This window comes from Octodon degus, unplaced genomic scaffold (assembly GCF_000260255.1).
Source record: "Octodon degus isolate 3935 unplaced genomic scaffold, OctDeg1.0 scaffold00008, whole genome shotgun sequence".
Lineage (NCBI taxonomy): Eukaryota > Metazoa > Chordata > Mammalia > Rodentia > Octodontidae > Octodon > Octodon degus.
In genome coordinates, this window is record NW_004524584.1 from 18219880 (window position 1) to 18235616 (window position 15737).

A 15737-nucleotide genomic window follows, 5' to 3' on the forward strand; every position below is an offset into this window, starting at 1 on the left:
GTGCACACTTGTGTACACATGCATCACAGGCACACACACGCACACAAGATTGCATATGTGCACACGATCACATCTGGAAATGCACAGGCACCCTGCCCCCCAGACATGCAAATGCACCCGTGTGCTGCACGATCACATACCTGCACAAGCAGCAGCATGTGCGCCCCAGTCATCCCTGGCAGTCGTGTGCGACACACACCTGCAGCGCTTGCACCCAGCACACTTCTTTCTCTCAGGCCTGCCAGCTCCTGACGTCTACCTCACAAGGCTCCTTCCACATCGGATTTCCACCCTGCCTCTTTATCTCTGTCCTGTGACCAAGATAAACCCTGCTGCTCCAGCCAGCCAGCCTACCCCCCACCATGCCTCATCCCCATCATGGTCTTCGCTGTGACAGGTGTGGGTGGCAGGCTGCGGGGGGTTGAAGTGAGTGGCTACACCCAAGGGTGCAGCTGTAGGGACAGCACAACTCCCAGCAGCTCGAGTCTCAGAGTAGCCTTGCCCAGTTGGTGGTGCCCATTCTTGGCTGTTTCCAAGGCTCCTCGCACAGGCCTTTCGACACCTCCATTGGGCCTACAGGAAGCCCTTCCCCAGGGAGAACTCAGCCCATGGACTTTGCTCATCTGCTCTGCAGGTGGTGAATTCAGAAGTTTTCCTGATTCATGGGATGAATAGACAGCCCAGCCCCCACCTCCCTGGAGGGTGAACCCTGAACCCTGCATCATCAGGACCCTGATTTTGTCTCTGGCCAGGATGGCTCCCACAACTGGGTTGGGGTACACCCCAGGAAGCTGAGCTAGGTGAGTGTCAACCAAGTCCCCTCTCTGTGGGCTGCTGGAGCTGATATAGCTCCCCTACCCTGGGAGAAAGTCCAGCACTTCAGGTCCAGTTGCCTGATCCCTGTTCCCTGCATGTGCCCTGTAGGTTCCCAACATCCCTCTCTGGATCCCCAAGTTGTCTTCCCCTCTGTGCCAGATGAGAGCCCCCCTGCTCCCCTGACTACTCTGCCTGAATCCAGTTTGTGCTCTCTGGGCAAGCTGTCCTCAGTGATGGATGTGGGCAGGTACAGGAAGTCCCCAGCAAGGCCATCATGGCTGAGCTTAGCTTAGCAGCTTTCAGCTCAACCCAGGAGCCTTTTGAGATAGCTGGCAACCAGCCAGGCACTCTCCATGACATCCTGGCCAGGTCACGAAGGAGCAGGGATGACCTGTGCCTGCAGCCCTTACCTCTCTGTGTCACTTCCCTGAGCCCCAATCCCAGCTTCAGCACAGGCCTTTTCCTGTGCCTCATAGTGGACTCCAAGCTCACACCGTCTTCTCTGCACAGCGTTTTCACCAGAAGAACCACACAAAGCAAAGGAATGTGCTAATGTCACACTTCTGGATGGGCCCAGTCCTCAATGATGACACCAGTGCCCCTTAACTCTGTTCTCACCCAGAAGTCCTGCTCACAAGAGATTGGCTGGAGCCATGTGGGAGCCACCTGGGCCAGCTTTTCTCAGTCCAGAAGCCCTCAGGGCCTTCCCTGGGTGCAGGTGGTTGGTCACCTTGCTGGCCACTCGGGCTTCCCCCCAACCCTTCAATTCTTCCACTGGGTCCTTTGCACTGCTAATCTTGACCAGAAAGGTGCTTCCCCTTCCCGTGGGGCTGGCGGGCCTCGCCCTCCTCTATTCTCTGAGCAGCTCACTGAGCTTGATGTCTGTCTTGGATCACAGACCTGTTGTGCCCACAGTGATTTCACTTCAGTTTGCCTGAAGCTACCTAGCAGGGTTGACATGGTGGGCACAAAACATTTATTGGATGCAGATTCAAGTCTGGGGCCCGGGGACCCATCAATAGAGCAAATCCAGTCATTCAAGTCCCAAATGTCACCACTGTGCTTCCACGCCCTTGAAGAGGCCTGCATGGGACTGGTACAGCATTGAGCAGGAGTGCACAGGGCGCCTGCTGCTCTGAGGCTGGAGAATGAGACTGGAGGGTTCCATGTCATGCCTGGGGCAGAACGAAAAGCAGCATCAGGTTTCAAGTGGGGGATCTGGACACCCTAGGGGAGCTCCTGTGGGCAGTGGCTACTCCCCCAGACCTGACACTCATGATGCCCCAAGTTGGGGCCAAAATCCTGGTTTGAGGATCCATTGTTTGAAAGGCACCCCAGGATTTGGAAAACGTGAGATCTGTAGGTGGCTGTGGGTGTCCAGGTGCTTCGTGGACCTATAACGTGGGACAGCAGCATGTGTCCTATGCATTGATTCACCCAGCGTGGCCATATGCTCCACACCTCCCGTGGTGGATTGCCAACCAGAAGCCAACTTGCTGCACACAGCTGAACTGAACCAGCATGGCGCTGGGTATGGGAGGCCCACCTGAGAATTGTTGCCAGCAGCACAAGAAGCAGAACAGCGAAGCTGTTGTGAGGCTGTTAGGGAAGCTGGAGAAGCTGTAAGGGAGCTGCTGGTTCTAGTGGGCTATTCTTCTGGAGGACCTTGTCATGCTGGCTTTCCTGATGAACTTGGCTGTTCTCCCTGGAGGAGGAGCATGGGACCTTGTTGTCGCTGAGAACGGCTATGCTTTGCTTCGGGGGAGCTCTGGTCCTCATCTTGAGCATCACTTCCTGGCTCCGGAGGGGGAAGATGGTGCACAGCTCGGCCTCATGGAGAAGCTGGTCACATCGGCTTTCCTGATGGGAATGCAGCTTCCCTCATCGCTGGAGGAGCTCAGGACCTCATTGCTGCTGAGGATGGCTGTGGGACTTCTGGGGGTGGCTCTGGTCCTTACCTTGAACATCACTTTGTGGCTCCAGTGCAGATCCCTCAGCCTGCTACCATGGATCCTGCATCCCACTGGCACAGACTTTCTAGCTTCCACCACTGACCTTTGGGCTTTCCCAATGCAGATCAACGAAGTGGGCTTGCATAAGAATTGTTGTGGGCTCTAGACCTCCAGCTGGACTTGTGGGAGGCACTGTTAGGAGCTCTAGGTTTTCAGCCAGACTCACGCACAATGTTAGGATCGAGGCCCTCAGCTGGATTCTTTGGTCTTTAGTATGTGAACATATTTCCTGCACTCTTTGTATATGATTCCTTGGCTGATTCATTATAAAATAATCTTATAAAATGTGTCCTGTATTGTATTGTTTCCCTTTGCAAAACCCCAAACTATGACACCGCCCCTTCTCCCACTCATATGTGCCTGCACATTTCTGCACACCCCCTCATCCTCCCACGCGTGTCCATCTACCCTCAGCTCTGTTGGAGCCTGCAAGCCTGGAGTCACCAATGGAAACAGGACAGACAACACTTGCACTGGGCTCTGGCCCCCAGAAGAACTTGGGGCTGCAGGGTGGAGATACCAAGCACACGCACAGGTGGGTGCAGGTAGGGATGCTGGGAAGGAGGATAGGACAGGCAGGGGGCTCGATACAGGACCTAGGAGGTGGAGTCTAGTTCCTACTGGAATGGGTGAGGCTCATGTGCTGAAATGTGGCCAGGACCTAAGGTCTGAGAATGAGCACTGGGAGACCCAGCACCTGTTGGCCCAGGAGCCACTGAGCTCCAGGACAGGGCCCATGCCACAGAAGGGACAGTACAGCTCCACAGGCCACCACTGAGACCCCATTTGGGGCCCTGCTGTGCCCTGGGAGATCACACAACCAGTGGGGCCCCACTATAAATGTACCCCAAGCTCCAAGCTTAGATATGGAGCCAGCCCCTAGCCACAGAGAGTGTGAGGCCCAGGCCCCAGGAACCCTGCTGCAGTGGGTGCCCACGTCGGGAGGGAACACACTGCCCATGCCACTATCTCTCAGATGCCTCAGCTCCAAAGTCCACAGGGTTTCACAGCCTGTGCTCATGTCCAGCTTTGAGAGGAGATTTCTCACCACCACCCCAAAAAAATGCAGAGCCAGCAGAGCCTTGGCTTCTGGGCTTCAAGTGCAGGTCCCAGATCCACACCCACCACCTCACTTCTCCTGGGCCTGGGGTCCACTAGGACCCAGTGACTCAAACTCTCCTGCAAGGGAGACCCATTGGGAGCTTGGGTTCACCCTGCCTTCCTAGGCCACACTTACCCTGGGTCCTCTCCTACTTCCCTTTGAGGACAGTCTGATCCCAGAGTGTGGGCTACATGGCAAGGGTGCTGGTACCCAGCAGAGATGCAGGACGGGACTGGAGCACCGCAGGCATTCCTGTCCCCAGGGCCAGGGCACACAAGACGAAAGCCTCCCCTCTACCTTGTTTTCAGCCCATACATCTCCCATGGCAAAGCAACATGAGCCAAATGCTGAACAGAGGCTATTCTTGGAAGAAATCCCTATTCCAGGCAGGAACTGGGATAGAAGTCACACCTCTGACACAAGGCACCCTGGGAAGGTCACCATGGAGAACCAACCCCACCCCATGTGTAAGAAGGGATGGAAGCCACAGAGAGCCTCCCATTCCCTGACCTGAATAAGAAGGAAGCACCAATGGGCAAGAAGCAGAAGACTGGGTTCACAGCTGAGCTCCTGGAAGCCTCCCCGACACATGGAGAGACCCTAAGGAGGGAGCCATTATGTTTGGAGTCAGGGGACAGTGATACCACTCAGCTGCTGGCCTTGTCATCACAGAGAAATGTCTTTCCCTGTAGAGGTCAGGGAAGGGCCTAAACCCCAAAGCAGACCCTGCAAAAGCTGGAAGGGCAATATAAAGGCTTCCGGGACAGAGAGCACAGTGGCAAGTGGTGACGAGGACCACAGTCACCCACTGCCATGGATCCTGCAGGCTGGGGCTGCCCCTCTTGCAGCCCCAGCTCACACCGAATCCCTGCCCTTCTGTTGACTAAGAGGGGTCCCTGAATACACTGACAACAGGAACCTGCACTGCCTCCCCTCAGCAGCCACTCTGGGAGTGAGCGCTACATGTGGGACTCAGGCCACAGTTTTGTGACCTGGGGACTTTCAAGGCCTGTCCCACCTTCAGCAGGGCCCCTCACTGATTCTCTCCAAGAACCTCAGGGGTGCAGGTTCATCCTCACTCTGCTTTATTCTGCTGTAGAGACCACTGTGCCCCAGGGTCATCCTTGGGGTCTCTGGAGGATGGAGCAATGGTCAGAGCCCAGGCCTGGCTGCCTCTCACCCTCTGAACAGTGCCAACAGTCAACAGCGGCCAAAGTCCCCGGCGGCCTGCACTGGATTTGATGGAGCCTCCACCCCTGCCTCCCTGCAGCCACCCTGGCCTTGATTAGCCTCAGGCTCCAGCTTCCCTCTCCCTCCAGCACAACTTGCCCTGGAGCAGTTGGGATCCCCCAGGAGGCTCTTGCCCAGAGTCACTGTGGTACAAGGTAGCCTACAGAACAGGACACCAGCTCAGTTTTCAATTCTGGGGAGGCCCAGGGTGCTGTGAACCCCGATCTAGGGCTCCCAGTCCTTACAGGATGAGACCAAGTATGAAAATGCTGCTTGGGTCCCAGGGGTCCAGGTACCCAGGGCTGGCCAAAAGACACAGTTGTCACCCTCTCAACTCCACAACAGATCCTGACCTCTACCCCTGTGATGTTGTACTGCCCCCTGGCCACAGACATCCGCTCCCTCCCTGTGTCCAAGGTCAGAGTCAGCCCCTGCCCTGGTCACCTTAACCGCAGGCATTAAGGACACTCAACACATTCAGAAAGAACACATGATCTGGCCTGTTTTGATGGGAGAGTTTCTGATGGCACCATGAAACTGGAAGGGTCTGGATGTCCCCAGAGACAAGGTGGCCAGTAGTATGGGTGCCCTGAGACCACAGGGGGCACCTCCCACCCCATGTGCAGGAAGCAGGGTGTACAGCAGGAAGGCAGAGACGCTCTGATGGGGCTCCCAGGGATAGGCGCCCGAGGTCAGCTGCCCGCAAAGGCAGCTGGGGGTTTCTGAGGCCTGGCAGGGGTCTGAATAAGTCCAGAGTTCTTCAGGGAGAAAGAACTTTGAGGAGGCGTCTCCACCCTCTAGAGCTGGATGGTGACTCTTCTTGTCCTTGGTCACTGAGGGTGTGTAAGTTGTAGCATCTGTATGCTGTAGACTGTGACCATCCCAGGACCCCAGGGATTCAGCGTGAGCAGGGGCATGCTGGCCAGCTGAGCTGACGCTGAGCAGGTTGGGCCTCACAGGGCCTGTGGATTGAGGTCTACTCAGGAGGCCCTGGGGCGGAAGGTGGGGACTCAGATACGAAGTGAGCTACAGGTGTACATGTGACCTGCAACGCAGGACAGGAAGGGGACTCAGAAGAGGGGCCTGGAGGTCACTGAGCAAACCTTGGCCCTAGCAGTCAGAAGTGGGTGAGGATGAGGAGCTGAGAGAGGCCAGGCATTGGCTTCTTGCTTAGAATGGGGGAGGCCCTGCCCCCACATCAAGCTGCCTGCTCATGGGTGAGACCCACACACAGGCTCTGGGGAAGGGGGAATTCCCAAGAGCCCAGGTTCCCTGTGCTGTCCTTGGAGCCACCCTTCCTCCAGGGTAAGCAAGACTGGTGGCTGGTGAACTGTTCCTTGAACACCTTGCAGGTCCTTCCCCAAGCTGCCCATGGGAGGACAGCTGGGACAGTGCCACCTCAACCCCAGAGATGCCCTCTCAGGACCAGTCCCAGTGCTCGGACACCCACAGGGCTGGGCTCTTCCTGGTGAATGACACACTCAACTGGTAGAGTATAGGCCAGAGGGCAGCTGACCTGCTGGCCAGTGCCTGGGCTGTCGAAGGGCTTTCAGATGCCAGGCTCCAATCCGTCAGCCTGGTGTGGACAGGGAGTAGCCCCCATTGGCCCAAAGACACCTACTGTCCGTACCAAAGAGCTTTAAGAAAGGGGTCCCTGAACCGCAGGACCAAGCTGGCCATATCTGCCTGAGTAAATAAGCCAGGTCAAATTCCCCCACTGCCACGCCAGGACACTGGACAGACCCCAGAGCCAAGGCACAGTGGCTCTCGAAGAGCTTCTAAGAAACAAAGCCGAATGAAAGGGCCTGAGGGGCAGAGGCATGGGCACACAGAGGGTAGCGCCAACAGGAAGCCAGTCCTCGCCAGCCAGATGCAGATGAATCTGTTTCAGAATCCGAGTTCAAGGACCTGCTCCCCTCATCCGCACTTCAGATCCTGCTGAGGACTCAGAGCCCCCACAGCAGGTGGGCCCTTCACATTCTGAGCCCTGGACACACTGCTCTGTGAGTCTGGCTGTGCCCCCCACCTCAGGTCCTGCTACATTGCAGTGACCCAGGCTCCCTCTGAGTTGCACACAGCCAGGAGCTGCTACCTCCAGGGAAGCACTTTGACTTTGATCCTCCCGAGTTCCAAGGAAGCTGACTTTCTTCTCACCTTGCCAGGAGCTACCTGCAATTCCCACTTTCTGACCCACTGGCCCATGTTCTTGGGGTTCCGCTGGATTGCCCCATGAGCGACATCCTTTTTCTTTTACACTCTGAAACCAACATCACCCCTGGTGCCCCACGGTGCATTCCTCTCCAGGCAATAAAGCCAGAGAACTCCACACCCAGGCAGACCCAGGAGGGGGACCCAGACCTAGAACAACAGCCGGATGTTAGTGGCATGCAAGGCTGTCCTTGCTAGCAGTTTCTGGTGACCACCACGACTGCCTTCACTGTCCTCCAGATGGACCCTGCTCCTTGTCCCATCGTGGCTCAGAGGCAGAGGCAGCAGCAGGGTGGGCACGCCTTGACCTGCCAACCGACCACTGACAACCAACCAGACACTTACCAATTTTGGCCAAGCTGGCCACGAGAATCCAGAGCGCGATGATGTATGGGTCCTGGACATGATGCCACTTGAAGGTGACAATTTGGAAGTCCCGGCTGGCACTGACAGGCTGTTCTTCGACAGCTCCAGCCCGCGGCAGCGCCAGCACCAGCGCCCAGAGCAGAGCGCACAGGGGGCCCACTTGCCGAGACATCGCCCCCTGCAACTGCACTGCGCTCCAGCCCTCGGCCGCCTCCCTTGGCCTTTAATCCCAAGCCCTCCGCCCCGGGGCGGGGCCTCCCCGCCTCCCTTCGCACACGTGAGCGCGGGCTCGCCCGGCCCCGTGCTCCGCTGCTGCCGCCGGGCGATCGCGAGCCAGTCCGAGCCCACAAGAGTTAGGTGATTCCTGGTGGGCAGTGGCTGGGTTCCCACCCATGCGACAGTGGGTGGGCAGTTCTGAGGGGGTGTTCACTGTCCTGCACAGCTGCTTCGAGAGCTAGGGGTCCCTAGGACCCTGAGCACTACAGTGCGTACACGTTCCCAGCGGGGCTGACAGCAGTCGGGCGGGCGCGTTCCTCTCCAGGCAATGCTCTCAGCTCTCCTGCAGAACACTGCCTATCCCTGGCTCCAAGCCCCACCAGGAGCTCAGAGCGTGCAGGCATCCTGGACCTCCCAGACCTCTCAGGACTGGAACATCCTTCCCAAAGTCCACTGAGGTCTCCATTTTTTGCCCTCCATCCCTCCAAGTCAGGGCTGCAAACTGGGTGCTGCTCCCACAGGCTTCCCAAGGCAAGCACCCTTCAACTCAGCTCCTGATTGGTCCAGAGAATGACTCGGTTTTCTGCACCCACCTGGCTTCGCTGACCTCCCTCACCAGCCCCAGCTGGTGATGACCACCTGGGTGGGTCCTGGGGCCCTTAGACTTCCTCGCTCAAGTCTTAGTCCAGGTTGTATGCTGGACTCCAGGGCTCAGCTGTGACAATGAGCCCCACCTGGCTCTTAGCTCAGCTCACTGACCAAGGCCATCTGCTGAATCAGTCTGACCATGCCTTCCCTCCCCAAGGGACATCTGTTCCAGAGTGAGCCACTTGTGCTGAGGCTGGTGCAGTGTCCACAGGCAGTGATGCCCATGAAATATAGGTGGGCAGAGGGCAGGTGAGGCATCTGCTGACGTCTCAGAACCTGTCAGAGCTTCCAGGAGCCCAGGGACAGTGCTGGTTTGGATGTTTTTGCCCTATGACTCTCGTTTCCTAGTGACAGGAAATGGTATGCATGGCAGAGGTAGCAGGGTGCTGAGTGGTGGAGGGGCAGGACTGAGCCACACAGGGTCTGGCACACAGCACCACAAGTACGTGACCACCTGGTAGCCATGGGTGTTGCAGCTGCTGCCAACTCATGTGTCCAGGCTGGTCCTCCTTGTCCCCAAGTCCCCAGAAAGTCACACTGAAAAAGAGCAGGCTGACCCCAACCAGAAGGCCTCTCTGCTGTTTCCCTGCACTCCTGGGGGGCTGTGAGAGTTGTCCTCTTGGCACCGCTCACCCTGGGCACAAGAAAGGACTGTGCTGTGCCAAAGCCTTCGGTCACCCTGCCCTGGGGGCTCATGCAGAGCCGTCTGCCCGAGGCCTGCAGCAGGGCCTCAGGAGGCCACAAGAGTTCAAAGGGCAGAGAGCAGGATGTTGCCAAGACACAGGTAGGAGGGGCTGGATGGAGAGGGATGCAAGGAACCCCGCAAAGGTGTAGGCAAAAGGTCCCCGAGAGGCGTTCAGCAGGGCCTAGAGAAAATGTGCGCTGGGCCTGAGCTGACTGGAAGCTTGGGGCTGATGAGTGCTGCCATGGCGTGAGGACACCCCTCAAGGCAGAAGTCAGGCTAGGGCTGTGCAGCACAGCGTGTGGGGGCTGGGGCTGGGCAGGCAGCCAGTGGACTCCTTCCTCTCCAGGTTGTCTGCAGAGGCCGGCTGTGTGAACAGCGCCCCCTGGAGCTGGGTGGGGTGCAGGGGTTATCTCGTGGTTTGTCTTCCGTCCCCACAGCATCAGCCTCTAGCCCCCAAATGAGGGTCATCTGTGTAACCCGCCACAAGCACCAGTACTTCAAAGTAAGCAGAAGTGAAAAATGTCTGTCACTTTTGTTTCTGATTCTGTGTTTCATTCATGTGGTATGTGGATAAAGAGGCAAAAGGTTAGACAGCTGTGTGTCTGATACAGGTGTGCCAGCCCCTCTTGGGCTTCTCACACTGAGTGCAGGGCACACCCTACTCCCCACCCGGTTTCTGGGAGTAAGACATGGGAATCAGGTCCTAGGGCTGCCTTCCAGACCCACACCCAACACCAGCCGTGGGCTTATCTGAGAGTCAGCGTTTCTGCACCTGTCTGCTCCTGTCCTGAAGGCAAATGTCCCGGCGGGCCATGCAGGACTCGGTCCTCCTGAAGGCACAGGGCCCATGCTGCCCCTGCCCCAGGAACTCCTTTCCCCAGGTTCCCAAATCATCCACCCTTTGAATCACTTTTACCTGGGCCTGGCACTGGGCTTGGGACAGCAGTCAGGCCCTTTGCAGAACTGTTGCCACAGTCTGAGGGGCAGCTCATACTGGTGGGGTGTTGGAGTCCGAGTTAGGGTTGAGCTGAGCAGGGACCAGGCTCATGCTGAGAGCAGCCAGGACCTGTGTCCTGGGCCTTGTGCACTCACTTAGGACTGTATAGGTCAGGGCATGTGCCACACTGACCCTGCCACCACCTGGAACTGCCTGGGTGCCTGTGTCCCAGCCCGAGCCTCCCTCACACCCACAGCTGCCTGGCCCTGGAGGGGTTACACCTGTTGGCCTTTCTGCCCATGGAGACAGAGAAGCCCTCTGTGCTATGACCCCTCTGACTCCACTGACTGCGCAGGCCTTTTTCCACATGGCCTGGCCCCTCCTGTCCATCTGATTGCATAGCTGCATCTTCCCAGGACATCCCCTCTCCAGGGCTCATCTCCTCAGAGAGGAGAACCTCCCCTTCTCTTTGCTGGACCCCTCTTCCTGGAGGGACCCAGACCATGGGCTGAAAGCCCTATCCTGGCATCCACATGGCCCTTCAGGGGGGCACTGGTGCTGTTCCTTCCAAGGACAGAGCTCCAAGCGCTTGGATCCCTCTGGCTACAGCAGCACCAAGTGTGGACTCTGCTGTGGAAGGACTGGCCTGAGGGCCCAGTAAAAGATGGGACCAGTGCTTCAATGACTTGGGCAGCCTGGCCACACATCTTCCACCTCAACCACCACCAGAAAGGACAAAGTCTGGAAACATAGGACAGCACACAAGTCCATCAGCCTCTCAGGAGAATGACATCAAGCTTCACTCCAGCTGAGATGACCCAGAAAGGAAGGCCATGCTGGCCTTAATTCCCCTGGGAGTTTGTCACCCCCAGATCACCAGAGTCAGCAGATTCCATCCATCCCCAAAATCTACTGTGACCCCATCACTGGTGAGTACAGGAAGGTTTCTCACCAAGTGGCCATCAAGGTGCCTGCTGCCCATGCTATGCCCACTGGGACAGAAAAAGAGTACACTGTGTGTAGGCTGGAATGGAAGAAGTGACAGTAATGGTTGATACATAAGATTGCCTTCATCAGACACTGGGCAGAACTTCTTACAAAGCACACTCCTATAGCGCTCAGCAGCTGCCCCTTCCTTGTAGGCCCAACCCATGACAGTGGTCCATGAGGTTTTATCCCCGGTGATCTCACTGCCTAGGGATGAGGACAGTGCTCCCACAAGGTCAGAATCGCCAAAGGGTTCCTTTCCCAGGACGAATCCCCGAGTGGTGGCACTGTGTTACAGTGACAAAGAATTTAGTGAGGTTGTGTCTACAGTACCAACCTTCCAAAACCAATTTGTATCTCTATATGCGGCTGATCAATGCTTTAGAAAATGAAAGTTAATTTAAATTCTACTTACACATTATCAAAAATATGAAGCAACTAAGAAAACTGTCTACCAAAATCTATGCAAGATATTGATGGAAAAATTAATCAGTGGGACCATCTGTAAGGGCATTCATGGTTGGCTTTGTGGGAAAATGGGATAGATTTAATATCTTCAAGCACAATCAGACTACTCAGTCTTTCTTCCTTGCTTTCTTCATCTTCCTTTTTTGGTACTGGGGATTGAACCTGGAGCCTTCATGCTGAACTATATCTCCAGCCTTTTTATTTTTTTAACGTACTTGGTACAGGGTCTCACTATGAAGCTCAGACTTATAGCGAACCTCCTGTTTCAGCCTCCCCAGCACTGGGATTACAGGCATGCGCCACCACGCCCAGACTCAGTGGCCTGCTCAGCGAGCCCAAGGGCAGGGCTGGTGTGGCATGTGGTGCGGGGGATCAAACTCTGGTCCCTGCGCTTGCTTAAGCAGGCACTTAGTCTGCTGAGCTATCTCACTGGCCTTGATTCTCTAGCCTTTTAAAGAAGTTTTTCTTTGGGACAGATCTCACTAAGTCCCTAAGTTGCCCTGGCTGGGCTTGAGCTTGTGACCACCTGTCTTGGCTGGGATTCCAGACATGTACCACCATGCCTTACTTCATCTGTTTTGAGGGTCAGATTTGACAAATTATATTTTTCAAGGAGTCTGCTTCTCATACCAAAACTGTCTGGTTTATTGATGTAAGCTGTGGAATATTCTTTGAATGCCTTTTTTTTATGTCTGTGAGCCCCAAGCATCTAGTCTGTACTTTGGTAGTTTTTTTCTTTCTAAGGCCAATATTGCCTTAGAAATATTGAGGTTTATCAACTTTATTAATATTTTCGTAGAATCAGATTTTGTTCTTCTTGATTTTCTCTATGTTATTTTTTCTACTTAGGTAGATTTTTCTGTATTACCTCTGTCTTCTGTTTAATGAACTCCACTATTTCTTTCATCTACTTCCTTTATGTTTATTTTGATGGTCTTTTGTTATCTTCTTTTTTTTTTTTTCTTTTATATATTTGGTACAGGGTCTCACTATGCAGCTTGGACTCATAGTGGTCCTCCTGTTTCAGCCCCCCCAGTGCTGGAATTATAAACTGCACTACCAAGCCTGGTCTTGGTGGCTAGCTCAGTGTGCCTGGGGGCAAGGGCGGGCAAAGCATGTGATACCAGGGGTCGAACCTGGGTCCTTGCCCTTGCCTAGGCAGGTGCTTAGATCACTGAGCTATCTCCACAGCCCCTTTTGTTATCTTCTTGAACTGGAATCTTTGGTCATTGCTCTTCACCACTTTGTGAATATCTTGCTTTTCTAGTACGCTATAAATTTCCCTTTGATAACTACTCATTTATTTTTTTATGTTGTGTTTTCTTTGTTCAGGTCAAAATATTTTCTGTCTTCTATTATGATTTTGTTTTAACATGTTATTCAGAGGTCTGCTGCTTAATTTACAGGTGTTTTTTTTTTTCCCCAAATACTTGGAAATTTTCCCATTATCTTTCTGTTACTAGGTGTAATACAACTCCAACATGGTCAGAGATCACATACTGTGTAATTTCACTCTTCCTTGGTATTTAAAAACTTGTTTGTGGTTAAGAAAGTGGTCTATTTTGGCCGTGGTTAGAGGGCACACATTCGGCAGGTATAAGGTTAGGCCCTGTACAGGTCCTTTTAAACACGTCACTTGACATTGTTGTTCTGATTTGCATTTCTGGGAATTTCAGTAATTGAGAGAGGTCGAAATCCACATCAGCAATGTGCCAGCCCTGTCTGTGCCTTGATCCACACCCACTTTGGCTTTCTGTGCTCTAAACCGTGTCACTGAGTCCATCTCAGTGCAAGACTGCCGTGTCTCAGTCGTGTCTGCCCCATCACTGCGGAATGCCCTTCCACAACTCATCATTTCTTGCCTAATGGTTACTGTGATAGGAATATTCCAGTACCCATCATCTCGCAGTTAACTCATAGAAGGATAACATTTTCCACTCTCTTATTTTTAACTTCTGTCATTGTGTTGAAAGTGTAGGTATTTTCTTATTGAGTCTGGAAATCTGTATTTTGCTTTGAGCTCATGACCCACCTATCTCAGGCTTCTGAGTGGGGTTGTGATGGTAAAGCTGGGGTGTCACCTTGATTGTCACAGGGGCTGTTTAGGGGATTTATGGATCACACTTCTATCTGAGTGGGTCACAGGGGTCATGTGGCCTTAGTAACGAGGTCTGTCCCCAGACCCTTCCTCTCTGGCACTGGCCTCTGTTCTGCTTCTTGACTACAATGAACTAAGCGGCTTTGCGCCTCTATGCCCTTCTACCATGTTGTTCCTGTTTGGAGCAGCTAACTATGGGCTGAATCCACTAAAACTGTGAGTCAGGGCCATGAGATAGCTCAGTGGTCTAAAGCACCTGCTTAAGCAAGCTTAGGCAGGTACAGGGGACTGCGGTTCAATCCCCAGCACCACATACCATGCCAGCCCCGCACTCAGGGTGGGCTGAACCAGCCAAACAAATAACCAAACAAGCAAACTGTGAGTCAACAAACTCTTCCCCTTTAAGTCAGGAGCATGAGAGATCATTTTCCTGGGTCAAAAGCTGACCATTCCAGCTGGGGTCTCAGGGGTGCACTGCTGCTTCCGGCTGCAGTTCGTATTCCTGGTCAGTGGCATATAAATGTAGGTCTGTTAGTTCCAGGACTGGACACAGTTACTGGCCTCTCTATTGTTCACGTAAGCAGTGCATAAGTTCTTTTTTGCTATCCATCACGTCCCCTACCAGGATACAACTCCCTTGGTTCTGTCCCTCTGTCTGATGGCTCTGTTGTTGGATACTTAGACTGGAAAAATTTTCCTAAGCATTCTTTATATAATTCTTGCCCAGGGTCCTCCAAGGCCCCACAGCCTCTGGGGCTCCATTGTATCCTGGCCAGGCCTGCCTGGTTGACAGCCTCACTTTTGCAGAGCCCTTGTCCTGGCCTGGCTCTCTCTTGCCCACAAGCCCACTCTTCGGGAGGCTGGCTCACCCGCAGACTGCTGCAACCCTGTGTGGCCAGTGGAGGCCCCTCGAAGCACTCAGTGGTGGGTGAGTTGTCAAGCTGCAGCTGAGGGGTGGCAGCCTCTGTTGGGGGTCTCAAGAGCACGGGACTCTGCATCCCCCTCCCTCTGAAATGCAGATAGTGCACATCTGCCCAGGGGTTGTGCGCAGCAGGGTGGCTGGCACATTGACTGCTTAGGGTACACAGAACCCTTCTCCACCACTGCAGACCCCCACCAAGCCTCTGTCCTTGGGATAGGATTCATTCATTGGCCAATTGTTCAGCAATCCTGGCTCAGTGCTGGACTGCAGATCACCCCTCATGGAGCAGGGCTGAGCCGGTGGCATCTGCCCATCACAGGGCTTTCACTTAGAGAATGTTTATGTCAACAAGCCTCAGTTTCCCCCATGTGGGCATGATGCTTGGGTGTGAGTGGCTCCAATGAAGCCAGATGTCTTGCTCTATGTTCACCAGCTGCACATTTGGGGGGGGGGCATTCCTGAGACTCTGGCATAGCCAGAGGCAGGCAGTACCAGCCCGTCCCTGAGCCTGGGGCTCCTATCGGAGTAATATGCAGCCTTCGCAGCTGGTGAGGGGCCTTAGGGGAGCACAGCCACCAGCACTGCTGGACCCAGGCCAGGGTGAGGGCCATGGCTAGGGTCAGGCTGCCTCACCTAGAGATCAATAGTCTCAGTCCTTGAGAGCTGCAGGACAATGGGCCGGCAGAAGAGGCTGGTGGACTTTGTCTGGGGCCTGATACGGTGTGTGTGGAGGATTAAAGGAGGCGCCACCTGAGGAAACAATGTGCAGAGAGACTCTGTTCCTGGGCTGAACGAGAACCTGGCCAGCAGGATGTGCCCCATTCAGGATGAGCGGATACAGCTTTGTTTCCATAATCATTCCTGATAGTGTCTCTTCTCCAAAGAATCCACAGAGATTGTCCTACAGTAGCAGGTTTTTTTTTTTTTTTTTTTCAGGGTAAGTTCTGGCTCCTACTACTGTGCAGTGAGGATGTCAGCAATATCCCCCCTGAAGCACAAGCAGGTGAGGCTGGAGTAGGTTTAGGGTGGGAGACTCTCTTGG

At 54.5% G+C, this 15737-nt stretch overlaps 1 protein-coding gene across 3 annotated transcripts in view; it reads right to left on the reverse strand.

Annotated features, from left to right (window-relative positions):
- Slc9a3 (solute carrier family 9 member A3) overlaps positions 1-7938 on the reverse strand; it is a 38016-nt gene extending 30078 nt beyond the window's left edge. For all 3 annotated transcript variants that reach the window (XM_023706469.1, XM_004625263.2, XM_023706465.1), the window contains exon 1: positions 7714-7938. In XM_023706469.1, coding sequence (XP_023562237.1) covers positions 7714-7906 — 193 coding nt within the window. In that variant the 5' untranslated portion in view covers positions 7907-7938. The remainder of the gene's footprint in view (positions 1-7713) is intronic.
- Between the last annotated feature and the right edge of the window lie 7799 nt (positions 7939-15737).